Below are 25,649 nucleotides of genomic sequence, written 5' to 3'. Positions count from 1 at the left end.
GGGGCATTGCCAAGCAACTTCACAAACATTCCATAAACGTTCCATTGCAGTTGCTCAGGTAAAGTCTCCTGCTTGCAGCTTGTTTTAAAACTTACAGGTCTGAGACTGTGTGTGGGAGGATGTATTTGGCAGGTGCTTCATGTGTAAAGATTTAGTCACAGCCAGTGCTTAAATTGGCCACTGGTGTTTTTATTTTGGGATTGCCAGTTGCAGAGAGATCTTCACACCAGAGCATCTTTTATGTGTGGGCTGGTTCTTGTGAACTGAAACGATGACTTTATGTTGTGACTTTCAGTAGATTTGACTTGCCCTCTCAATCAATCTTCTTGGCTCCAGAAGCACCTTCATGTTTAATTAATTTTTCTTTCCTGCTTATGAGTAATTTTATAATGTCCTGTTGAGTTAAGAAATGAAGACATTGGATACAGGCAAAGCAAAGCAGTCCTAGTGTTTCTGTCTGCGTGTCCATGACTTAATTCTTTCTGTGAAGCCCAAATTGACATTGTTTTCTGAAAGGTTTGAAAAGTGTAACAGCAGGGAGGTTTGTTTTTTTTTTCTAGCGTATATAGTCATGAAACATCTGCACGAGACCTTAATTCCAGTTAAGAGAAGAATAAGCAACCTGTTGTCTGAGGAAGGCTGTAAACTAAAAATGACTTAATGCTATAATGAGGAACAACTTAAGTACTATGAAAAGCTGCCATATTTTCTTTTTGTCATCCTCCTATGATCTTCAGAATTATTTTTTTCCTTCTGAGATTTCTTTTTATTAAAATATCATATTGATTATGTGTGTTGTTTTCAATGGGGTTTTTTTGTACTTGCCTATCTGGATGACACAAAAAAGAGGCCTAGACAGTGAAGGATGGGAGACCATGGAGTGTTCCACCATACAGAAGTAGATACTAATTTAATTTACTGTTTTTCTCTATGAGTGGCATTTCACATAGAGAAATTATTTAGTTATAATTTTAATTTAGCTGAAAAAAACTTCCAAAGCATAGTGTAGTCTAAACAAAAATGTCATTCTTGCTTTCTAATTACAGTTTAACATCTTACTGTTATGCCACAACTACATTGTAAGGGTGAAGAAAATATCTTCTTCAGAAGACAAGAAAGAACAATGATATGCTGAAATACATACTATGTTTTCTGAATTGTCTTATGATTTTTGAATGGACACTGTTTACAAACAGCTGTTTCAGGTCTTACATTTTTACTTCAGATCTTAGTAAAAACTGAATTCACTGATAACTGCTTTATCTATGTTTTCTCTTGTGCCAGCCTTGCCTGTGAGCTCAAGCAGTCCTCTCTCCTGAGAGAAAGTCATGTTAAAATGATAGACTACAATCAATCATATTTCCTCTTTCTCTGTTTTGCTCTATTAAATTAGCTTACTCCACTGTCCTCTTGAATGACAGGTGTTGTTTTTAAAACATATTCATAGCCTGCTTTCATAGTTGCTTTTGTTTAGATCTGAATTAGTTTGTAGTTTGTTTCGATCAGAATTTACCATAGTACTTTATCATTTCTCAAATGACAGTATGATTTTTTTTGTCTGCTAGGAATAGCTTTGTCTGGGGTTCTACCACACTCTTGGATTATTAACCTGATAACTGATAAATCTTAAATTGATACACTTAGTTTTGTATCTGGCTAAGTGTTAAACTTTCACATCTATTAAACCCTATTTTAGAGTAGAAATCCTTGTTACTAATCCTGGGTGCCAGAGTGATGTTCCTATTCCTTCCTCCGGTACCTTAATTAACTCTTTTGTGTAATGGCATGCCTTGATAATGATACTATATAGGCACCAGATATTCCCACAGGGTTTCTGCATGTTTGTGCCTGATCTTTCTTGTTTCTTTAAAGTAGGCAAGCCTAGATATGGAAGCAACTGATGAAGAAACAGCTGACAATCCAGGTAGCATTGTAGGCTAGTTCTCTTTTAAATTTCCTTGACTATGCCCTAGCCAAAAGCCTTGTCTTAAACAATTGAGATGGACTGAACTACTGGGTATTTTTCATCTATTAAAAAAATCTGTATTGCTATTGATATTAAAAGCTACAGCCAAATATTCTAGGGCTGTTCTGGCAGTGAGCTCACAGGTATTCAGAGAAAAAAACCTAGAAATCCCCATGTTTTTCCAAACAGCTTACATGATAAAAGGCTGTGGACAGGTGGGAATATATGTCATGTATTTTGAATATATCATAATTTGCAGTAGTACTTAAACAGTTCAACATTGTGTGCAGTAATTTCACCAGAAGGAAGTGAAGCAAAAGAAAGTGATGATGAAGACACTGAAAAGCATTGCCTTATTGAGCGTTATCAAGATCCATTGGAAAGTTGGTTATAAGTTTCTCTTAAGAGAAAATTTCTTGCATGGAAGTGAGATTTTTTTTTTTAAGTGGAAATGCATGCACACACACCACACTCAACTTTAAATTTCTTACCTTCATTCATTAAATGCATGTATCCTGTGGACATTCAATTTTTTTTTTTTTGCTATTTGTCATCCTTATTGTTTTCAGTAAAAAAAGTGACCTATCTATCCTTGAAAGAATAGTAATTAAAGAGACCTGATAATCTAACTCATGTGGTTTTCAGTTCTCCTAAAAAATCAGGTGTGTCTTTTTTCACTTCTACTGTGCACTGATTAACCCCCATCCCCCTTGAAACTTCCCATGAACTTAGAGGTGGGTGATACACGTCTTGTTTTCTGCCTCTTTGACTATCCTGCTTTCTCTTAAAATTGCCTTTGCTTTCAACAGAACCAAGAAAATGTAAGAGAAATTCTTCAGTCCCATCTTCACCTGTCAGAGAGAGAGATTCATGCAAAGGGAATAAAAGGTTTGTGTATGATTAAGTGATAGTTTTTCAGTCTGAAAAACTGAATAATGCTTTCAAGAGGTTTTGGATGGGTGATAATGATAGATCAGTAGTATGATTATTGCCATGGTAGTCTAAGGGAATAAAGAAAACAAACACTGGCTGGGGGAGGCCACCCTTTTTACCAGCCGTTAGGTTTTATTTGAAAATGTAGACTGCTGTGTTTGAGGTCATTGATAAGGTGATGATGAGGGTTGTGGCCGAGACTCTGTAACTGAAATCCATTTGTTCTGGAACTGAAGGCAGAATGTCCCTCTGAAAATCTTAGACTATTTAATATTGAGGGATGTAAATTGTTTTCTTAAAACTAAAGAAAATTTAGATAGAGGGAGGGCCTGTATGAAAGTTTTAATGGACTTTTTTTTAATCACTCAAACAATGATTCTGGTGTCTCTTTGGAATCAGTTCATGTTTCTGTATGAAAGTATCCTTAAACAAGAAAAATGCTAAATGAAATTATAAATTATAAATTGTAATAGTAATGACAAAACAGTATGAGATCCTGTAAGCAGTTAGAGCAGAGAGAGTGCTACCCCTTGCTAGATAGGAACACTTTGTTTAGCAACCTTGAGAGCAGACAGTTATTGAAGGAAGGATTTTTGAAGCCAGATTTTTAAATGAGTTTAAAAGATTAATGGTTCACAGACTGGCTACATAATGCTAAGTGAAATTTGATTTGTGTATGTGAGAGAGAGATTGGACAAAAGGAGAAGCTTGGTTAATAAATTTCTTTGCATAAACATTTTACCTTCCTAAGAAAAATCAAATAATGTACTTTGAAATCAGATTCGTAAGGAGTCTGATGATCTGAAAACTTATTATATCTCAAAGTAAACTCTGAGATAGTGTTTACTTAAATTTTGTTATTACTTAGTGCACATTTTAATTTTTTACTTTGAATTGTTTGAATGTTTGTTTATTGCAATGTTTGCAGACAGAGATATGAGGTCCCAAACAGTGATTCCCCTTCCTCATCTGATCATGAGAATTTTGAGATACAGAGGAAGAAGAAAAATTTAAGAAGGTTAATGAAATTGGAGAATGCGGGAGGGAGGGGTCTACTTGGGAGGACTTTGCATATGCCTATCCATGGAGTGTTGCCATCTCCATCTTGTACTCTTTCTAAATTGTGGCAATACTTAATCATATCTGTTGGTATTGACAACTGTAATTGGACTGTCTAAAAATGGATTTTTAGAGTTGATTTTTAATAAGCAATTTGATTTCTAGGTGAGAATGGGGAAAGGGGTAGAGACACACACTTTGATGTAATTTCTTAATGTAAAATTTTACTGCTTCTGTACTTTACTTTGGTTTATTCAGAAAGAAAATCACCACAACAGAAAATGTTATAAATAGGGAAAATAGGTTTTGTTACTTAACAAATGCTCTAGAAAAATTATTGTAGTAACAGCCTAACAAAAAAGTTTTCAGCCTGATATCTTTCAGACATTTCTTGCCCACACATTCCAAAGTCCTCAGGAAGGTCCAGGAGTGCTGGGCAGCCTTTATAATGTTGATCTCCACTGAAATAAGTATTCTCTTGGACTGTAACTTTTTGAATGTAGAAGGTAAAACTATTTGAAACATATCAGTGTGTTTGGGGAGGGGAGGGATTCTTCCGTCATACAGATCAAGGTCAGTCCATGGTCTCTCCATATGGAATAACTTGTTCTAAGCTTGCATTCCTATATGTGCTGTGTTGACTGGCATGGATATTCCTAAGTGCTAAGAGTTGTTAAAATAATTAACTTGGTTTAATGCCTGGAGTGACCATTTTCCTTTATTTAATCATGGCCATTAAACATAAAAGGTGGAATAAATATCTGACTATTTAGGAAGTTTATGCTGATTTTTAATGTCTTCTGCATTCACTTGCTATCATTAGAAAATCAGAAATCCTCCATCTGCATCATAAGTTAGAAAGCACTTTTTTTTTCCTCCTTAATTCAAGTCAGATCTCTTCTGCTCAGCTTTCAGAAAGGTGACTTAAAGGGAGTTAAGAAGAATACCACAAAAATTGGAGCCAGTCTGGCTGGTGTTGAGCAAATGCAAATAGATGCAGTAAGTATTTTTGATTCATGTCAGTGAGAGGTTTGTCCTCTACAGCTCCCTCAGTTTACAGTTTTCTCAAGAAATTTGAAAATTGCCGTGAATGTTTCTTTTGTGCTGATGTCTAATTTCTGATGGAATCTTATTGAGGTTGCATTTTTCTTTAACATATAAAATATGTTCTGTTGACTTCAACTTTAGGTACAATTTGATGGCGTGGGTGGTCTTTCTGACCACATTTCATCTTTAAAGGAGATGGTCATTTTTCCCTTGCTTTATCCAGAAATCTTTGAGAGACTGAAAATTGAACCTCCAAGGTAACAGACACGATTTAAAACTATAAGTTCTCATTCGCCTATTTTCAGGGGAATATTCAACTAAGGTATCAATAAGTTCCCATGCTTCAAAATTCTCAGCAATGTTGTTTTGTTTTGTTTTTTAACAGTAGTAAAGTGTAATGTTTAAAAAATTGATAGAATCCAGCATATATGTAGGTCCAAAGATTTACTGTGTGGTGAGATTATCTTTTAAAAGTGTCTTGCCTTTCAGACCTGGAGTTGGAAATGTTTACTTTAGAGTCCCATATACAAGTGGACTTGATTAGTTTGTAAGTAGGAAGGAATTGTCCACTCATAGTCAACTGTGGTTTGTTTTATGAAAGTCCAGTTGCCTCTCCCACCAACTTTTTTTTTTTCAAGTGCTAAAGTATCAGTTTTACAACTGATAGGACTTGCAACTTAAAGCTTGCAGTGCTTGTTGTGCTTGAGCTAAAATAAGAAACTCTCTGCATCTTACACAGCTAAGTGACTTCTGTGTTACAAAACAAAATTCTTAGAGATTTAATTGCTAGCTTTATATATTCTTGGTCAGCAAAACTCAGTTGTGATATATTGAACTAGGACTTTAAATTCTTTGCCTTCAGCAACTTCAAAAGTATTGCAAACAACGAAAAGAAAATATTTCTGTGTTTTGCTTCTTTATTCATTGAAATTCTTTTTGAAGCAGCACTGTACTGGCTTTTCTAGTTGATGGAAATGTAGAAATGCAGAATATCTTTCCAGGTTTAGACTACTTCCTCTTCAAAAACTTAAAGTTTTTCAAGGGAGAATTAAATGTTTTACTATAAAATCATGCCTTTTGTGAAAACAGGAATGTATATGCAGTGTATCATTGTAAAGTCAGCCCAGTCTCAGATTCTGCACTGGAATTTTTTTCTTGTTTGGCTCCAATCACTCCTGTTGGTTTATCAGAAGTTTTAAGTGTCTTTTTGGGACACTACAATCTTTTCTCAAGGTTTTGTATTTCTGCATCTCCTCTTTATTCATTTTGTTTGCTGCCTTATTGAATTGTGTAGGAACACTTTTGACTTTTCTCACACTTCAGCTATTACCACTATCTTATCCATTAAGTATTTTGTTTAGGAGAGCAGAGTTGTGTGTTTTAGGAATGGGGGATTGTAACAGGTACTTTTCACGATGTTTGTTCTTATGTCATTTTCTTAGTGTATTTTTTTAAATTGTAGAGGCTGTCTATTCTATGGTCCACCTGGGACTGGAAAGACACTGCTTGCTCGTGCACTTGCTAATGAATGCAGTCAAGGTGACACGAGAGTAACTTTTTTTATGAGGAAAGGTGCTGAATGCTTGAATAAATGGATAGGAGAATCTGAACGACAGCTTCGTTTATTATTTGAGCAGGTAAGGTTGAAACATGCCCTGCGTTCTGACCAAGTTGTAAATAATTTTCTGTGGTTGAGAAGAATTCCTTCTTTTTCATGTTTTGTCAGCTCCTTCCACTGAAATGGGACCGTCAGTGTTTCCTTCTTCAGTGGAGTTTTGGGGCTTGAAATCTTGACATGTATTGGGAAAGACTAGTAAAACAGACAAGAAAATTCTGCCACGTGCCACCACTACTACCTCCACTCCCTTGCCCTCTAATAAAAAACCCCCAAAAAAACCAAAAAATCCCAGCAGCCACACAGTCACAAAAGAATTTTCGAGAAGCAGGAGGTGGTGACTATAGATCAGAGGGAAACAGATGCAGGCTGAAAGCATGGTCATTTAAATTGGTAACAGAGGGTTGCTTCCCAAACCTGTAACTGAGTTAAGTCCTGTCTCTGTTCTTGGTGGTTACCAAATAACTGTAAAAACTACTGGTATGATTTGTTTCTTGTCACTCAGTCTCAGTGGGTTGACATAGGCTTCTGTCTTTTGTTACTTGTGCCTCTTCACTCTCTTAGCTCAATTAGTAGAGTTCCCCGATGCTAGTGTGAAAAATCTAGTTTGTGCCTTTCCAACCAGAATGTTTTTCATGCATTTTGTCTTTCAAATAATGCTGTTTTACTAATGTCAATATTCCTGTGTTTTCATTGTAGGCCTACCAGATGCGACCTTCAATTATTTTCTTTGATGAGATTGATGCTCTTGCTCCTGTACGGTCTGGTAAACAAGACCAAATTCATAGGTAGGACATGTTTTGTATCTACACAGAAGCTGCTTGATCTTTGTGAAAAAAAGACTGCAACCTACTTAACTCGGTGTGACACATTCATTTATCCTGAAAACTAGTAATTCAGTGCCAGTGAATCTCAGATGATTTTTTAAACAGTAATTGAAAACAATTCCAAAGCTTGATATCAGCACAAGGTCTGTGATACATTATCTGTATTTTGTTATGTCTTATAACAAGTTTTCTGCTAACCAGCATCTCATCAATAAGAAGTTGTCCTTTTGAGTGATGTGGAACTGAAGAAAATTTCCTAAACCAGTGTATGAAAATTGTATTTTTCTGTTAGCTCTGTTGTGGGGACACTTCTGACACTTATGGATGGCTTAGACAGTAGAGGAGAGATTGTGGTGATTGGAGCTACCAACAGACTGGATTCTATAGATCCTGCCTTACGAAGACCTGGACGCTTTGAACGAGAATTCCGCTTCAACTTGCCAAACAAAGAGGTCAAAACTTGAACTCAACCTTAATGCTTATGTAGCAAAGTCTGCCTTTATAACAAACCCCTGTAACAAGGCAGCATTGCAAAGCTGTGCAAGTCTCCATCAGTAGTGTACAGCTTGGACAAGAGAGGGCTGTCTGGAGGGACTGTGTTATACTGTGGAGGGCAAACCTGGTACTGAATATATATGATTATGATGATTTCAACAAGTAATTAGTTCTGTAATTAGTATTGGTTTTGCAGTAACTAGTGAAGAAAATGGGATGCTGCCAGTCACTGAAATGTTTAAGAAAGAATGAATGTATGAATTAGTTATAAAGTACTGCTGTAGCATCTTGGAAGTGAAAGAAATGGTCTGCACACAGGAGTTCTTTGTTGGTAACAAAAACTTTGATCAAGGGTGGTACTGGAGTGAATTACGTCGGGATTTGACGTTCTTACTGGAACTTATTAACAGGGACTTGGACTAATATGTGAAGTACACTGCACAGTTGCAGTGCTTGGAAGGCTTCTAGTTCAATTGCAATACCTAAGCAATGAAAAATGGATGTAGAGCGATCAAAAAATATTGGGGTTGTGGGGAGATAGTGTGCAAAGCTGGACCTCTCTTTTTATGTTTTCTCTCTGACTATTACTGATATTTCTTAGCACTTTTTGGTAAAAGGATAATAGGCTTATTGAATTGAATTGAAAGCTAGTAAAAGTACACCAAACAGTGCATTTAACACAAACATTTCTCTCCAGTTTTCATCTGCTCTCAGAAAGATAAAATGAGGTGTCATGAAACAAATCTAATACATGATTCCCCACTGTGGAAGAATTCTAGAAATCTGCCATAATTAATCTGTGTACCAAGAAATACTTCAATGAAAGTCTTGCAAAGATCTGAGATGAGAATAGGCAATGTTTGACATTTTCTGGATTAGTGACAGTAGTTTAAGTCATACTTATTGTTCTTCTTGGCAGTAATTCTAGCAATTTGAAAGAAAGTGTGAGGACTTTTACTTGAATGAACTGGCAGAAAAGCAAATCTGATGAAGAAATGAGATTGAAATTTTGCTAGGTTTGAGAGAATTTTCTTTGACAAAAAAATCTCCGTTTGAGAAAGGTTTTTGCTACATTTTTTTCTCCAGCATCATTAGGTCTCACACTTGTGAAAACTCACTTTTTATGGAAGATAGAAATGCCTTTTATTTCGCTGCAGGCCCCAGCAAGAGTTTAGTGTAACAATGTTGTAACAGGTAGCGAATTATTAATTTTCCTACTTGAAAATGCAAAGGGCATATTAATAACTGACCTTTAAAATACTTAAAAGTTTAGCAGATAAGAAAAGTATTTTTATTAGTGTAAAAGGTTTTGTGGGTTTGCGTTGTAGTTGTTTTTTTAAGAGAAAAATTAGGGCAAACTAAAATGCAACTGTTTTGTTTTCAGGCAAGAAAAGAGATTTTCAAAATTCACACACGAGACTGGAACCCGAAGCCATCGGACAATTTACTTGAAGAACTGGCTGAAGAATGTGTTGGTAAGTTTGAAAACAGTGTAGGTTACTGCACGCAACTTGAGTCCTAGGAAACTTCAACTTCTACCAGGCAGTACTCGAGCTCTCATGCCTTGCTGCAGAGCAAGGCAGTGAGGCAGCTGACATGCCTTAAAAGCAAACAAAGTTAGATACTGCTTTCAATTTTCTTTTTGTCTCTCAGAACATTGAATGGGTTTGGGGCATCTTTCCCAGGAGCAAAGTTTTGATGAGCAGGCTGCTTCTTAAGTGCAGAATATCGGGCTGTAAGCCATGTAACAGAACTTCTCTGCAGTGCAGGAACTCTTTCAATTGTCTCTTAATCTGGTAATTTTTTGGCTGCATACAAAGTCTTTCAGCGCTGCAGTTTAGAAATCTTGGCCTTGAATTCTGAGACTGACATAACATTTGATTCTTGTTTTGTTTGTTAGGATATTGTGGTGCTGATATTAAAGCCTTATGTGCTGAAACTGGCCTCTGTGCTTTGCGGCATTGCTATCCTCAGCTGTATGAAAGTAGAGAGAGACTGCAGATAAACATGGATTTGATTAAAATAAAAGCAAATTATTTTTCCATGGCCATGCAGAAGACTGTTCCAGCTTCACAGAGGGCTGTGCCTTCCCCTGGGCGGGCGCTATCAGCTATTTCAAAGCCACTGTTAAAAAACACACTGGAAAGAATTTTACAAGCTTTGCAGAGAGTATTCCCCCATGCAGAGCTTGCACCAAAGAAGGACCAACAACAAGGTATGATAATAACATCCATTTGTTTAAAAATCTGCCGAAGAAAAACTTTTGATTTGTGCAGTCAACATACACAAACCTGTCAGCTGTAATTACAGCACAGTTTTATACTTTGCATGTGCACAGTGCAGGATGGAGCTGTGAGTGACTCGCAGTATGCAGCAGACAACTATGTGTTCTTTGCTGGAGCATCCAGTTTCTGACAGTAGCTAAATTTGCATTTATAATTTCAAAGACGGATCTAACGTTTAAAGTATGAGGCACCTCTTTCCAAAGAAATGCTTACATGGAGGGAGAAGGGTTTTTCAGGTGTCTGGAAACTACAGAAGTTGTTTTTAGTCATCTTTATTCTAAGGAAAAAAACAAGTTTTTGTCAACAGCGGAGTAATACCTAATGCAAATCATGGGACGTAGGACAGCTTTGTGTAATTTCCTTGGATCTGTGGTAGAATGAACTCTTCAGAAAATAGCATTCAAATGACGAAATACAAGAGAAGTGTTTTCCAGCACTGATTTTGAAGATGTATTGATGCAAGGGATATGGACTATTCAGGAAAGTTAACAAACTTCTGTTGTCTTTAAATCCTATTGTAGGAAATTATGTGATTGACAGTGATGAGGAATCACCATCAATCTCTGAAGAGAAGCCAACTCATAAAACACCTGATCACAAAAAGGCAGAATTCCGCACTTTTAGCAGGTATGTTTGTCCCCTTTGTGGTTACGTTTTTAAAATGGCCAGGTCTGTAAACTGGTGTGAAGGGTGCAGGATGGGTTGTGTGTGTGGTGATCAATATTTGCAAGAAGTAAGCATGAAGACACAACTGTGTACTAATGTTCTGAGTACACTGCCCTAACCCATCAAACTGAATGGCCCACACCTCTTTTCCTGAGTCAAAGGGGTTCACAGCTTATTAGAACATGTTGCTTTAATCCATGCTATTCCTTGGAAGACTCAAGACCTAAAAAATGTGCTCTCTGTCCTTTTAGCTTAAAAGAACTCTGTGGATTTGTGTAGCCATCTTTTATCCTTTTACTTTCCAAGATTGTTAAACCTGTAGCCGACTACATAGCAGAAACAAAATTGAGAAATGGTTTGCTGAACAATGTCTGTATTTTGTATCTTTAACCTACTGAGTTTATGTAAATATTTTGATGTTTTAATTGTGGTTGTCCTGTAAGCCAACTGTTAAAAAAATATATTATCATTGTCACTGTCGGATCAGTTATTTTTCTCTGTTTCTATTCCTCTGCTGACCTCTCCACAAGTGTGTTTCACACTAGTGAAGCAAGATTACCAGAAAATGAAGAGACTACTCAAGATGAAACCATTGGAATGACTGAATAAAATAAATATAAATTTTATGCATATGTAGTGTACTGCTGTAATTTAACTAGTCATATCATGTGTTTCTTCAGATACTGCTGATGTATTTCGGTACCCACATTAATTTTTTTCCTAGATATGTTTTGCACCTTCCTTCCTACCATCTCCAGGAACTATGGCCAAATTTCAGCTAACCTTGACAGGTGTAGACACGTCACAGTTACCTAAAGACATGATGAAAATGGTTGTGTATGGGCAGTAAAGAGACCTGAATTGGTTTGTGCTGAGAGAAAGAGTTGTTCTGCCCCGTATCAGGTTACTGACCAGTTGTTGTGTGTGTGTTTGGCTGGCCAGTCCCCCTGTTGGATTTAAGAGCTGTTACTTAACCCAGCCAAAGGAATAGCAGACATGCTGGGGATTGCAGGGTTCCTTAGTGGAGGTATGGTACCAGTTTGTGAGAAAGGAGGCTTTGCTAGTCTTCCTGGTCACAGCCCAACTTATTATTTGCTGGAACAGGGAGTATATTTACAAAAAAAAGAAGTTCATAGGAAAAAAATTAACATCTGTGTGCCTATTCATTCCTCATTTTTAAACTTATTTTCTTCTTATTGCTTTAGAAATCCTCGTGACCAGCCAACATCTTACAGGCCACGGTTCTTACTGGTTGAAGAGCCAGAATCTGGGCAAGCTTTTGATTTGGCAGCTGCAGTAATACATACCCTTGAAAACTTTCCAATTTATACACTAGACACACCAACTTTGTTTGTTAGCACATCACCAGATGAAACATGTATACAGGTAGCTTTTTTTTCTTGTTAATCTTGTAAGATTGGTGAACTGTATACAAAGTAGTGAAGTAGGCAAAATTGATTGTTAATGGAGGTGGCCTGATTTTAACATTCTGTTACATTTACTTCTGTCTTTAAATCCACTTTTCTTCTACATGGGGTGATACCAAGTAAGGATATTATACATAGCCATGTTTTTCATTTGAAATGAAGCAAGGAGAATGTTGTTAGTAGCTTTGGAAGCTGGGAGGTGCTGCTAATAAACCCCTCTTTGTGGCAGGAAATCCTGCTGGTCTCAGTGGGATCCAGAAAGTTGTTTTCGTTGCTTCTACTGTGCTACCAGTAGATGGCTCTGCATCAACCTGACGGCATGTCATGCACATTTTGTAGCCTTTTTTTTAATTATATCTGTCGAAAGCCAAGGTTTTGAGGAAAAGAATAGTTTCGTTTATACACACAGATATACAGCTTATACTGCTGCAGTACATGGAGTAAAATAATTAAAATTCATGGAACATTTGAATTTGTGCAGTGATGTGTTTTCCTTAACTAGAAAAATGAAATATAAGTGGCTGGAGAGCAGCCAGGCGGAGAGGGACCTGGGGGTGCTGATCGACAGGAGACTGAACATGAGCCAGCAGTGTGCCCAGGTGGCCAAGAAGGCCAATGGCATCCTGGCCTGCATCAAGAACAGTGTGGCCAGCAGGAGCAGGGAAGTGATCCTTCCCCTGTACTCTGCATTGGTGAGGCCACACCTTGAGTATTGTGTTCAGCTCTGGGTCCCTCAGTTCAGGAGGGATATTGAGGTGCTGGAGCGGGTCCAGAGAAGAGCAACGAGGCTGGTGAAGGGACTTGAGCACAAGTCCTATGAGGAGAGGCTGAGGGAGCTGGGGTTGTTCAGTCTGGAGAAGAGAAGGCTTAGAGGCGACCTCATCACTCTCTTCAACTACCTGAAGGGAGGTTATAGCCAGGTGGGGGTTGGTCTCTTCTCCCAGGCAACCAACAATAGGACAAGGGGACATGGGCTCAAGCTCTGCCAGGGGAGTTTTAGGTTAGATGTTAGGAAGAAATTCTTTACAGAGAGGGTTATCAGGCATTGGAACGGCCTACCCAGAGAGGTGGTGGATTCACCATCCCTGGAGGTTTTTAAAAAGAGATTGGACGTGGCCCTTAGTGCCATGATATAGTAATTGGAGTTGGATCAGGGGTTGGACTTGATGATCTTGGAGGTCTTTTCCAACCCAATCTATTCTATGATTCTATGATTCTATGACTTGGGTGTGTATGCACTCTGAACTGAAAATGGGATAGTCGCAGTTGTGTAGCGATTTTTCCAGACTAATGCATCTTGCTGAAGGGTAAGTATTTGTTTTTTTCAGGCACACCACCACATCAGCTGAGTTCTGAGGCTCTTTAGGAGTTATGTTACATCTAAGTTAGTTTTGAAATCCAACAGAGATTCAGGTCTGTTTCTGTCTCTGTAGCAATGTCTGTATTTTAGTAAAAGTGAAAATTTTAACATATTGTTAGGAGTCATTCATTTATTGGCTTGTCTTGATATTTTGGCATCAGGTACTCCTGTTTCATAAGACAGTTTGACTGATATGTAATCATTTAGTAGCCTGTTCTACATGATCTAGTTCTCTTACCCAAGCATTCATTTTACCAGTTAATGCGAGAAGCTCAAAGAACAGCACCAAGTATCATATATATCCCACAAATCCCTTCCTGGTGGGAGACTGTTGGACCTACACTGAAATCTGTTTTTACAACACTACTGCAGAACATCCCAAGGTTTACTCCAGTTTTGCTCCTTGCGACATCTGATGTGCAATACAGAGATCTCCCAGAAGAGGTATTTCTGTTGATACTTTTCTTTCTTTATTATTCAATTTCTTCTTAATTTATAACTCCCTGAAGCATTGGAGTGCTGTGCTGCTCTTAAGCAAATTCATACTCAAACCCAAACCAGGTTTCTTAAAACTTGCTTAGACAAAACAATGATGAAAGCATTTCTCTAAAGTGTTTTCTGACTAAAGATTGACTTTAACCCAACTTTTTTTCCCTTCTCACATACTCAAGGTTATTAGATAGATATATAGATTTGCTTCACACAATTGTTTCAGTGGCTTCAAGATAGTTAAGTGTGTCCTTAATGAAGAATATATGGCACTTGAAAGGTAGCTAAGAAAAAGACTGTTTTTCTGAAAATATTTATACTGAAAAGAATATGGTGGTCACACAGTTAACTGATGGAATATAACTTCAAATTTAAATTATTTTATAAAGATTTCAGTTACAGTCTTCATCCAGGTGAAAACTTGACAAATTAGAAAGCTAAGGTCCAATTCCTGTTTAAGTAACTTTGAAATAAATTTTTAGTTGTGTTCCTTAACAAAATTGATTAAGAGCATATGCTGAGCTTTGTAGACATCTGAGAGTGTTCACTAAAGGAAGGTGTTCAGAATGTGAATATTATGCTCTGATTATTTTGTCTCAGTAACAGTTTTTATACTGTTAATAAAGGCCTTCTAAAATAAGGATTGAAATTCCTTCCATACCTTTTGGTAGTAGAGATGGAAAAAATGGAGCATAGCTTGGAAGTATGCAATTTGGGACATCTCATTTAAATTAATTAAAAATATAATTAAAGAAAACCCAAACACCTGACTAAAAAACCAGCACTTTTCTGCTGAGCCTTGCCTGTTTCGCTCTCTGGCTGCCATAAAGATTCAATCTAAAAGACAGCAAGGCAGGTAAATACAAAATAATACAGTCTTGGGGGTGGTGAGCGTCACCCCTCTTTCAGTGGTTTATCTTGCAGTTTCTTACTGGAGCTTGAACTCTACAAGGTATTCTTTAAAGAAAGTATTTTAATTTGCCATGCTATAAAAATCTAGCCTTTTAAGGCCAAGAAGATAACTTTTCATTGATTGTCTTATCCAGATGAGTATTCAGTTTAATTTAGAGAGGTACTCATCCTTTTGGAACAGAATATAAAAAATTTGTGTGGCCTTGTTTATCTGAAATATCTTTTCTCCTCATGGTTTAGATAAAAGCATTGTTTAATAATGAATATGAAGAAGTTTTCAAAGTCCCGCGGCCTACCTGTGCTGAAAGAAGACATTTTTTTGAGGACTTAGTTATGAAACAAGCTGCTCAACCTCCTGCATCAAAAAACAACACAGGTGAGGAGGATATTCTACGTATAAAACTTTGCTAACTGTAAGTTAACAGCTAATACACTATTTGCTTTGGTGGTAATTTTTTATCAATCATTTCTCATGTGCTTGTATTTGAGTACCATCAATTGACTATCATTTCCTGATTAATTTAAGCTTGGCAGCCATTGGAAGTCTTGCCCGTAGCACCACCACCTAAGCCTCGACAGCTGACAGAGGAAGAAATAAGACAGGTGGAGGAGCAGGAAGAGGATACATTGCGTGAACTTAGAATTTACTTAAGGGATGTGGCTCATAGACTTGTCATTGACAGACGTTTCAGACCATTTATGAAGCCTGTTGACCCAGAGGAGGTAAATTAGTGTTGATTTGTAATCCCATTATGGCTGTGTGTATTCATAATTTCTCTTTGTGTATGTTTCTTGGTGTTTGCTGTTTCTAGGAAGGTTTATCTTTGTTTTTAGGACCATACTATTCTGATTTTCCAAGAAGCAGGAAGTGAATTTTACTTTTACTTTTGTTGACTCCTTGAAGCTCTCAAATGTCTGTATTTGAGTCTTCACTGAAAGTCCTGTGTTCTTTTAAAATGTTTTTAAAACTTTAGAATATTTCAGTTGGAAGGGACCTACAAGGATCAGCTAATCCAAGTGCCAGTTACACCAAATGCTAACACAGTTTGCTGATGAAAAAAAAAGCAGAGAGATCTCTCTCTGTAATTATAAACAGTACCTATATGGTTGTTTTATTAAAGCCAAAAGCTCTTTAATGACTGTCAATAGTTTCTGTGAGAACAGGAGTAGAAGCAGCAGCTTGTCAAATAACTTTTCAGATACTGTTCTCACTTTTATCTGTACCTTTCCTCAGTATAAGATCAACCATAAGGGGTGCATGTTTTTTCCTTCCTCCCATACATCTCTCATTTAATTTATTGAATAAGTCTAAGCCAGAGGCACATACTTCAAAGTCAGTTTTAGTTTTAAGATAGCTTTGCCTTTCAGTGAGGTCCCATTCTCCTAAGCATCCACTGACTTGTCTTTTTCTTTCTTTGTAGTTTCTGAGATTTGAATAATCTAAACAAATGTAGATGTCCTAATCTAAACTAGTCAGTAGGCTCCTTTTATGATCTGAGTAAAGAAATCGTCCAGTTAGCTCATTTGAAAATAGATGCTGTTACAACCCTCCCCTGAAGGTGGGGTAACTGAGGTTCTTGTTAATAAATCCCTTGAGGTGGATTAGAGTGAAATAGCACTGAATGACTGGTGTTTGTATATATAAGGTTTATATATATAAGGTTTATTTTAGAACAATGTGGTTGCAATGGAAAGGAGATATGTAGCTGTTTTGGTCATTATCTATAGTAATATAACAATATAAAAGTGTAAATATAATTAATAATTAATAATAATAATAAATTTTGGTAGCTACTATATTAAATCTCTAAGCACATATATTTCATTTACAGGCACCCAATTACAAGGCTGTTATTAAACAGCCCATGGACCTCTCGACAGTTCTCTCCAAGATTGACATGCACCAGTATCTAACTGCAGGAGATTTTCTGAAGGACATTGATCTAATCTGTAGCAATGCTTTAGAGTACAAACCATATGAAAGTCCTGGAGGTGAGGATGTGCTTTTTATCCCTAGTTTGGAAAAATTTTAAAGATGTAAATTGATAAATGTCATCTGCAGACAGTAGGTGTGGGAAGAAATGCTCTCTGGGGTTGTTTAAAATTGCCAGGTTGTAAATAAACTGTTTGCTCATGAAATTGGGGTAGATGTGTTGATTGGTAACTAGTGCTTTTGCTTTAATAATTAACTTTTCTGTTATTATGCTGAAAATATTATCTGAGATAACATTTCAGAACCTGCCTATGAAAAGAGAAAAATCATTCTAAGTAAAACAAAATAAAGGGTTTCATTGTCTAGTAGAAAACGCTCAGTTCCAACTAACATTTCAGATTGCCTCCTGAGTCACAAAGCTTATGCTTTGAGTGATACTGCATATTCCATAGTGAGGCACGAACTGGATAAAGATTTTGAACAACGCTGCCAAGAAATTAAAGAATCTCGTAAGGAAAGAGGTATGTTTTTTGATGCTGAGGATTTTAAGACTTGTCTCACTCTTTGTAAACAACTATGCAAGAAACAATTCTTTGCTCTGCAGGGTGTAAGAAAACAGTCCCAAAGTGTAATGAAAAAATAACGATGCCAGCAGTGCCTGTGGATGCCAGTACCCCCTGCTCTAATGGCAACTTAAGTTTTATTCAGACTTTCTTGGAGAAGCTGATAAAGACAATGCCACTTTCTCTGTTCCTGTGGCCTAAGAGCAGGTTCCTATGATGCCTGGTTTTTCATGCTGGAGGCATTAAATTTTTTATTATGCTTCACAAGGTGGGATAAATCCTGAGGTCATTCATTCAGTGTGGTTATGAAATTCAAGTGCAGTGGGTGCTTGACTTTGTAAGAGCCTGGCCTTGATGACCCAGCTGACATTTAATGGCATTTACATCTTAAAGTCCAAAACATTGTATGTGGCTGTTTCTGAATATTCAACTAGTTTTTAGTTACATGGAGCAGTGTATTCCCTTTCTCTGCCTATAATATATCTAGTAGCAAACTGACCTCATTAACTTGCAGCTTTTTCTCTAGACACATGTAGGGAGATGGACAATGGTACTTAAGCTGTGGTCATTTTCCTTGCAAGTAAAATGATGATGCTGCGTTTTGGAGAAAGAACTGTTTTGGTAATGGTTTGGATTACTTTTTCTTGTATCTCTTTATAGATAAGTCAAAAAGAAAACACAAAACAAAGGAAGACTCTTCCAGTATTGCAGCAAAGATGAAGAATGTTCAGTTTGCATCTTCCCAGGGTACTTTTGTGGAAGAACATGAAAATGTACTTCAAGGACAACAGAAAAATGGGACAGAAAATGAAAGAGAGAAAGTGACCCTTGTGGCTGAATCTCTCACTGAAAGGAAGAGTGTCGTACTTCCTGAACAATCAGACCTAAGAAAGGCAAGCGGCATGCCAGATTGGCAAAAAACTGGAACTTCTGAAGATGGACATTCAAATGGTAAATGAAAGGTCAAACAGGTCATTTATCTCCTTTCTCTCCTTGAGGAGGGTTAAACTATTTATTAGGTTTTAACCTTCTTTAATTCGCTTCTATTACTTCCATTGTGTGTCTCTCAAATAAGCACAGTGTTTCTTGCATAATGATGCTGCTCCTCTAGCTATGCCAACCAAATTCAGTTTTATGCAGTGTCTATTTTTTCTGATTCTGCAGCTCATTTTTCAAATGGTATCTATTTTAAAGATTCATACCTATTGTACAAGTATCTTCCCTGTAATAAGCATCTTAAGCTAAAAAACTGTACTTGAAGCAGTGAGGAATAGAAGAGTCACATGTGGAATAGAAGAATTATGTCCTAATGTTTGAAATGTAAGATGTGTTTCCTAATCTAAAATACTTTTTTTTTTTACTGTTCCTTTCTTTTTTTTTATCAGAGTTTTACTGTGCAGTGCTCTTGTGGCAGCATGACTATTTTTTTCCTAGTTTTACCCTGCCTTTTTTCTCTAGTGCCTTTTTTTTTTTTTTGTGTCCGATTCTAGTTTTTGTGGAGCAGTGCCAGAAAGAAAGGAGAAGTCAAGTATTTCTCACTGAAAAAATGGTAACACTTATGTCTCTGTTGCAAAGAGGTACTCTTTTCCAGGTACAGGATACTTCACTGATACTGTAGTCCAGATAAAGAGAAATCATGACTTAAGAAATTTGTATCATTCCAGATTCACAAGTCCGTCATACAAATTATGCGGGACGTTCTCAGGTGGATGAGCAACCGCAAGTATGTGACAGGAAAGCAATGAAAATTCACACACGGGGAGTGTCTGTGGATTACTCTGAGCTCAAAGTAAGTCTAATTTCAATTTTGTTAACACTGAAACAGGACATTTTCTTGGTACCTCTATGATTTTAAATTAAGTCAGTTGTTAACCAATGCCAATTCAAACAACTTATGAGAGGGATATACAGCTTGTGAAATAATTCAGCTTGTGAAATAATTCAGCTGTTGTTTCCACAGCTGGTGTGGACTGCTGCTCTTGCTTTTGCTGAACTAAATTTTAGGAGACTGGATTCTCTTCCTAATTTTTAATGTAAAAGGGCTTGTTAAATTTTAAAATAGCCCACTGACTACCTGCTACTACTGTTGGTTATTAATGTCTTAGCAGTTTTTATGATGAACTGGGGATGCAGGTGTTTTTTTGGTTTGCTGTTCACTTGTTTTCATTTATTAGGAATTGGAAAAGGGCCTTGATTTTTAGCAGTGATTACTTGAAACCTGAAATTAGCAGGTTGATCTTAAGCTCAACCTGGATAAAATACTAATACCTGCTTTTCTCAAATGCTTTCAAAATCCAGTGTTAAAATTTTGCCTTCATACAGTTGCAGTGTTACAAGGTTTTTCCAGGCCCCTGCAGGAGAGAAGTTGCTATCCTAGGCTACAACTCGGGAAGGAGGCAAAAATAGGCCTAGCTGCAGGGAGCAAAAAAGATTCCTCTGCATGAGCTGGGATGAGAGATTCCTCTGCATGAGAGGGTAGAAGAAGGACCTGACCTTCAGGGAATATAGCCTTGAGGAGAATTTGAGAAATTGCTAGATTGAAGTCCTGGAGGTTGGTCAAAGCAGTGGAGCCTCCTCTTTACCTGCCATGATGAGAAAAGGAGTATTACCTGGATGTTCCCCCTGTGTGGGGACAATGTGACCAGAGAGAAATCTCCATTGGTGAAGTGGCTTCTCAACACAATTTCTGTCACATTTTTAAGAGTTGGCCTGATTTGTAGAGGTGAAACTAACTTTCTAAGCTGGCTTTCTAAGGAGGTAAATTTCAGGGGGTTCTATTGTTCATGTGTGCCTGTGTAATTCAAGAGGCCACATAGGCTTTTCTAGAGTCAGGGTGCTAACAGCGTGTAATCCAAAGTTATTGCCTACTGACTGGAGAAATGGTAGAGTTATACTTCTTTCAGCTGCAAGCAGAGAGCTACAATCCTGAAACACATCTTTTAGAAAACTTGTTTCCTTAACATGGGTGTCACTGGAACTTGCTGCCTGTACCAGAAAGCTCCTCCAAACTGTAGCTGCTTGGTTTTGTATGGGGTTTTTGTTTGGTTGGTTTTGTTTGGGTTTTTTTGTAGTTTGTTTTTGGTTTTTTGTTTGTTTTTTTGGTGTTCTCTGTGTGTGTGTGTGTTTGCTTTTTTGCTTGGTAATACGTGTAGAACTTGATGAACATACAGAAGAGCATACAGTTACCTATGTGGCAGCAATTGGAAATAGTTTCATATGGGATGTTGGCCATGAACCTCTGTCATGTCCTATCTCTTGTGCTTGCAGCAGCTGAAAGAATGCTATGTGATTTTTGTGCATCTTCTTTGCATGTTGTAGAGGATGAAGCTGAAGGGAATGCTCAAATCTTGTGCTAGCTGATCTGAGGGATGCAGAGTTTGATAGCAAGCAGTTGTCAGGCAGTAATATTTTTGTTTGGTGTGCCTGCTCTCTTAAGCTACATCTTCACAGCCTCACACAACACACAGCTACTGAACAGACACAGCAGTGCTGCCACTAGCGTGTTAGCATTGCTTTCCCAGAGATTATCACATTCACATCTTTGGTAAAAGAAGGGACTGTATGAGAGAGTGGTAATTTGCTACAGGCGGTCACACTGCTAGTTTAGTCACTCTTGAGTGGCAAGGTGGGAGCTAACTGATGTTAGCCACAGTACACATTCAGCTAGTGGGTAAAGATGAGCAACTAAGGATGGTTCCGTTTCCAGCTGTTACAGCTGTATCTGAAAGATCTGTACCCTGGTTTCCAAAGACGCATTTTCCAGAGCCTTGTATTGCATTTTGAATGAAATGCAACTGTGGCTTTGCTGTGGCAGCTACTCTATGACAGAGTGGGTTGCGTCATTCCCTGGTGTTTTAGAAGCAGATGATTGGCAATTATGATCATTGATGTCATACATTGATGAGTAAGAAAATATTGCCTGAAATGTAAACCTCCCTTTTCTCTGAAGTATAAAAAATACTTTGTTTTCTCCAGTTAAATCTTGTCATCTATTTAATCAGTTCTCTGAAGCGCCACTTTTATTTAACAATATAAGAAAGTAGGATGTATCCTGCGGTATTCTGAACTGTAGTTTCCAATTTTTTTTTCAGCAAGTATTGGATTCTATTATTGTGGCAACTGAAAATGTCAGTATGTCTTGCATGGAAAGACTTTATGCTGTTCTCAGCCAGTGCATTTACCAACACAGGGAAGATGATGACAAAACTGAATTAGTGAAGGTAAGTTTTATTGTCTTATAGCACTTTCTATCATACACGATTATGTGTGTGTTTGTGTATGTGTTACATAAATGTATGTGTGCACTGTGAACATTATGCTTATTTAGCATTATTCTTTACTGCCTAGTTGCCTGTTTCACAAGACTTTTTCATTTCAGTCTGGAAGACATTTATCCATATTGCAAAACCATTGTTATGTTTGGCATAATTGTTGGCAAACTTAGCAGGAAAAGGCTTGAAGACAATGGGTCCACCCACACAGGCCTCTCAAACCAGTTAACCTCAGTCTGCCAATAGTCTTTCTCCAGAACCTTTTCAGGGGTGGGGGCTGCAAAAGGAGGGCACTTTTCTCAGTCTGTCACTTCCTCTTTCTTCCCTTGCAGGCAGTAAGGAGCACATGGTAATGCTCGTATAGTAGTCAGTCCATTCTTGAAAAGAAATTAAGTATGAAACATAGCAAGAATTTGAGACTTTTCTCTAGTCTCACCAGACTTTGTTTTTAACTAGCATGGCCCAAGCATCTTTAATTTGACAAATGGGGAGCTTTCTGCCTATGACAGTTTGATGATAATGGGTCAAATTCTCTAATCTCTTCCTCTAAGAGAGGATTTCTGAGTTGTCAGAACTGAGCAGAAATCTTCCACAGGCACCCATGGTTCCAGTTGGGCATTCCCAGTATTGAGTTGATTCAGATAGGCTGGATATTCAGTCTAGCTTCAAGATCCTTGAAACCATTTGTCTTTCAGATGCTTGTGCCTGAGAACAGATAAAATTCTTTATGCCTCTCATTCTGCCTTAAAAAAAAGCGTCTTCTCTTTGGCCTTAGTCATCTTGATCTTTTCTTCCACAACTGACAAAGAGTTAGAAGAGATGCTCTGCTCTGACTGTACAGCACTGAGGATTTTGTGGATTCAGGGAGGCTAAGCCTGAAAAATGCACCCTTCTCTCACAATAGCATAGTGATGTGTTTTATCATGAGAAGGGACCTGTTTATGTTATCTCAGGGCATGTGAACTTTTATGACTGGACTTCATTTTTTTGTTTGTTTTCTACTTCTACCTTTAGCTTTAACCAAAAAATGTCTTCTATTCAGAGTGACTGCATGAATTAGCTGGGAGCAACCTCTACTGTATGAAGAGAGAGACTTTAACAAGTACTTAGTCAGAGTGCAGAACAGAACAGTTCCAGCTTTTATTTGTGGCTCTTCAGGAACTGCCTCTTTTCTCATTGTTGAAACCACCATTGATGAAGATCCATAGTCCCATTATGCAAATCACTGCAGACTCTGTAGCCTACTTCTATTTTGGGTTCCTAAGGATGCGTTTGAAGCTAGGGGGTCTAGAAAGATGTTGTGATGGTGGTAGCACATGTATTGGCTAAATATTGGTAACAATTGTATGTATGAACAGATTCTTAATTCTTTTGATGAAGAAGCAAACAGGGTTCTCAAGTTTGCATTCATGCTGACTCCTGATTTGTCTTTTTTTCTTATTAGGCAATGAAGAAAGAAATTGCTGCCTTAAATTATCTCTGATACTTGACTTCAGTATACTTTCTTTGACATACTCTGAAGTTGATGTATGGCTCCCAAATAGATAAATTATGTATAACATCTCAGTAATTGCAGCAGCTATAGAAAAAAGAATAGAAGAAAGAAACTTCTTTCAGTACATAACTGAAACCAGACATAACCTCGACTCTGACTGTGAATCGTCCCATTGCACGCTGGGTTAAAGAACTCGTTTCAGAACAAAATGTTTTCTTTCCATGAAAATAGCATGAAATTCTTCTAGAGGGTATTGATTCTGTCTACTGATTTTGTCACAAAGCTTCCAAACATTTTCATCACTGTAAGACAGTTCATGGGAACTGATTATTTTTTCCTCCAACTTCATTTCTAGTGAAGAGAAGTGAACTGAGAGATTTAGGTTTTCCACCTTGGACATGGTAATCCTGGATGTATATACGGATAGCAACAAGATGCTGGAAAGCAATGCTGCGAAAAGTGACCTGGGGGTCCTGGTCGATGGCAAGTTGAATATGAGTCATCAGTGCCCTGGCAGCCAGGAGGGCCAACTGTGTCCTGGGGGTCATCAGGCACAGCATCGCCAGCCGGTCAAGGAGGGGATTGTCCCAGTCTGCTCTGCACTGGGGCAGCCTCACCTCTAGTACTGTGTACAGTTTTGGGAACCACAGTATAAGAGAGAAATTAAGCTATTAGAAAGTGTCCAAAGGAGGGGTATGAAGATGGTGAAGGGTCTTGAGGGGAAGCCGTATGAGGAGCAGCTGAGATCACTTGGTCTGTTCAGCCTGGAGAAGAGGAGACTGAAGGGAGACCTCATCACAGTCTACATTTTCCTTGTGAGGGGAAATGGAGGGGCAGGCACTGATCTCTTCTCTGTGGTGACTAGTGACAGGACCTGAGGCAATGGCCTGAAGTTGTGTCAGGGGAGGTTTAAGTTGGATATTAGAAAAAGGCTCTTCATGCAGAGGGTGATTGAGCACTGGAACAGGCTCCCCAGGGAAGTGGTCACAGCACCAAGAGAGTGTTCAAAAAGAATTTGGACAATACTCTTAGGCACATAGTGTGATTTTTGAGGATGTCATGGGCAGGGCCATGACTTGGACTTTGATGATTATTGTGGGTCCCTTCCAACTCAGAATATTCTGTGATTCTGTGAGAGGCCAGGACTAAGATCAGCCTCTCAGCTGTGGCACGGGCTGGCACAGCAGCTGGTCTGTCTTGTGACTCTGTTTGCCCTGTGGCCTCACAGGAGCGGGGTGTGTACCTGGCTGCCCCATCCCCAGCCCCAGCAGCCCTTACCAGCAGCAGCTGGTGCAGGATAGGACTACACCACCGCTTTGCAGCCAGTGCAGGAGTGTTGGAAGGAGGTAACCTTTAAGGTCCCTTCCAAACTCAAAGCATTCCATGGTATGTGTGGCCAGCTGTTTATAAATATTTATGTATAAATGTGATGTATACGTGTGCTCTGTGTGCATGTGCCTACTGAGAACACAGCTTTTGCATGCTTATAAAGTGAGCATTAACTATTGACACTGCATAAATGCATTTTTTTGCAATTATTTTCTGGATTTTAAAAGGAAACAGATATGGGGAAAGGAAGGATATGAGTATAGAACATGGGTAGCCTGAATTTGACTTTAAATGGGCCTGACGGAATTCCCTGCTGAAATGAAGAGGTTCTTTAGTTGGCATCACAGACAAGTTAAAGTTTATATTCTGAAACAGATTAAGTAATTTTTTATATATATCTTGGAAAATATGCGGAGATTCAGTGGCATTTCTATTGCTGTTTACCTCACTAATCACTGGTTTGCACTGTTACTGCAGATGTAATGGTTTGGAATACATTCTAGTTCTCCAGGAACTTCAGAGTCCTCCCAAAACATTCTCCATTTCCCCCCCCCCCCCCCCCCCCCCCCCCCAAATGGTACAAATTGCAATGATTTTCTTGGTCTGAAGGCCTCCTTTTCTTTTATATCTCTGTGTGAATTGGTTTCTTATTATTTTCATCCTGCCTCAACTAGAATAAAAAATCCTATTAAAAAGTACTTATTAGAAAAGCTGGGAAGGTAGAAAAAAGAAGTCATGCACTGAAAACTCCAAGGTACCTGATCTAAGCTTTTTGCTGTGTTAGTCCAGTTTAGCTCTTTAGCTGTCTTTCTTTCAAAGCTGCTGAGCTTTGTCAGGTGTGCTGTATTACAGTCCTTTGTTGCCTAATAAAACTGCTTCTTTCTCACAAACTGTAATTCCTCCCTTAAAGTGTTACGGCATAGTTTTGGTGGTGGTGGTGGTTTTTTGTTGTGGTTTTTTTTTTTTTTTTTTTTTAA

The 25,649-nt window shown here is 38.0% G+C and overlaps 1 protein-coding gene across 9 annotated transcripts; it reads left to right on the top strand.

Annotated features, from left to right (window-relative positions):
• Positions 1-23,472, top strand: LOC113945102 (ATPase family AAA domain-containing protein 2-like). Of its 9 annotated transcripts, none has more exons than XM_027638951.1 (23): positions 1-58; positions 1,876-1,924; positions 2,776-2,854; positions 3,828-3,917; positions 4,867-4,957; positions 5,147-5,262; positions 6,468-6,642; positions 7,320-7,408; positions 7,740-7,899; positions 9,327-9,417; positions 9,843-10,157; positions 10,749-10,854; positions 12,099-12,279; positions 13,939-14,124; positions 15,322-15,457; positions 15,608-15,804; positions 16,914-17,073; positions 17,413-17,535; positions 17,619-17,702; positions 18,238-18,528; positions 19,242-19,366; positions 21,669-21,797; positions 23,293-23,472. In XM_027638951.1, the coding sequence occupies exons 2-23, from the start codon at positions 1,888-1,890 to the stop codon at positions 23,329-23,331; spliced, it is 3,000 nt and encodes a 999-aa protein (XP_027494752.1). In that variant the 5' UTR covers positions 1-58; positions 1,876-1,887; the 3' UTR covers positions 23,332-23,472. The 9 variants fall into 9 exon arrangements, with proteins under 9 accessions (XP_027494752.1, XP_027494756.1, XP_027494755.1 ...); XM_027638955.1 differs by having other exon boundaries at positions 32-58; positions 1,873-1,924; XM_027638954.1 differs by having other exon boundaries at positions 53-97.
• Positions 23,473-25,649: the final 2,177 nt, after the last annotated feature.

Source organism: Corapipo altera, unplaced genomic scaffold, assembly GCF_003945725.1.
Source record: "Corapipo altera isolate COAL_440 unplaced genomic scaffold, ASM394572v1 49, whole genome shotgun sequence".
NCBI classification, from domain to species: Eukaryota; Metazoa; Chordata; class Aves; order Passeriformes; family Pipridae; genus Corapipo; species Corapipo altera.
This window is presented reverse-complemented; position numbering and strand designations above follow the sequence as displayed.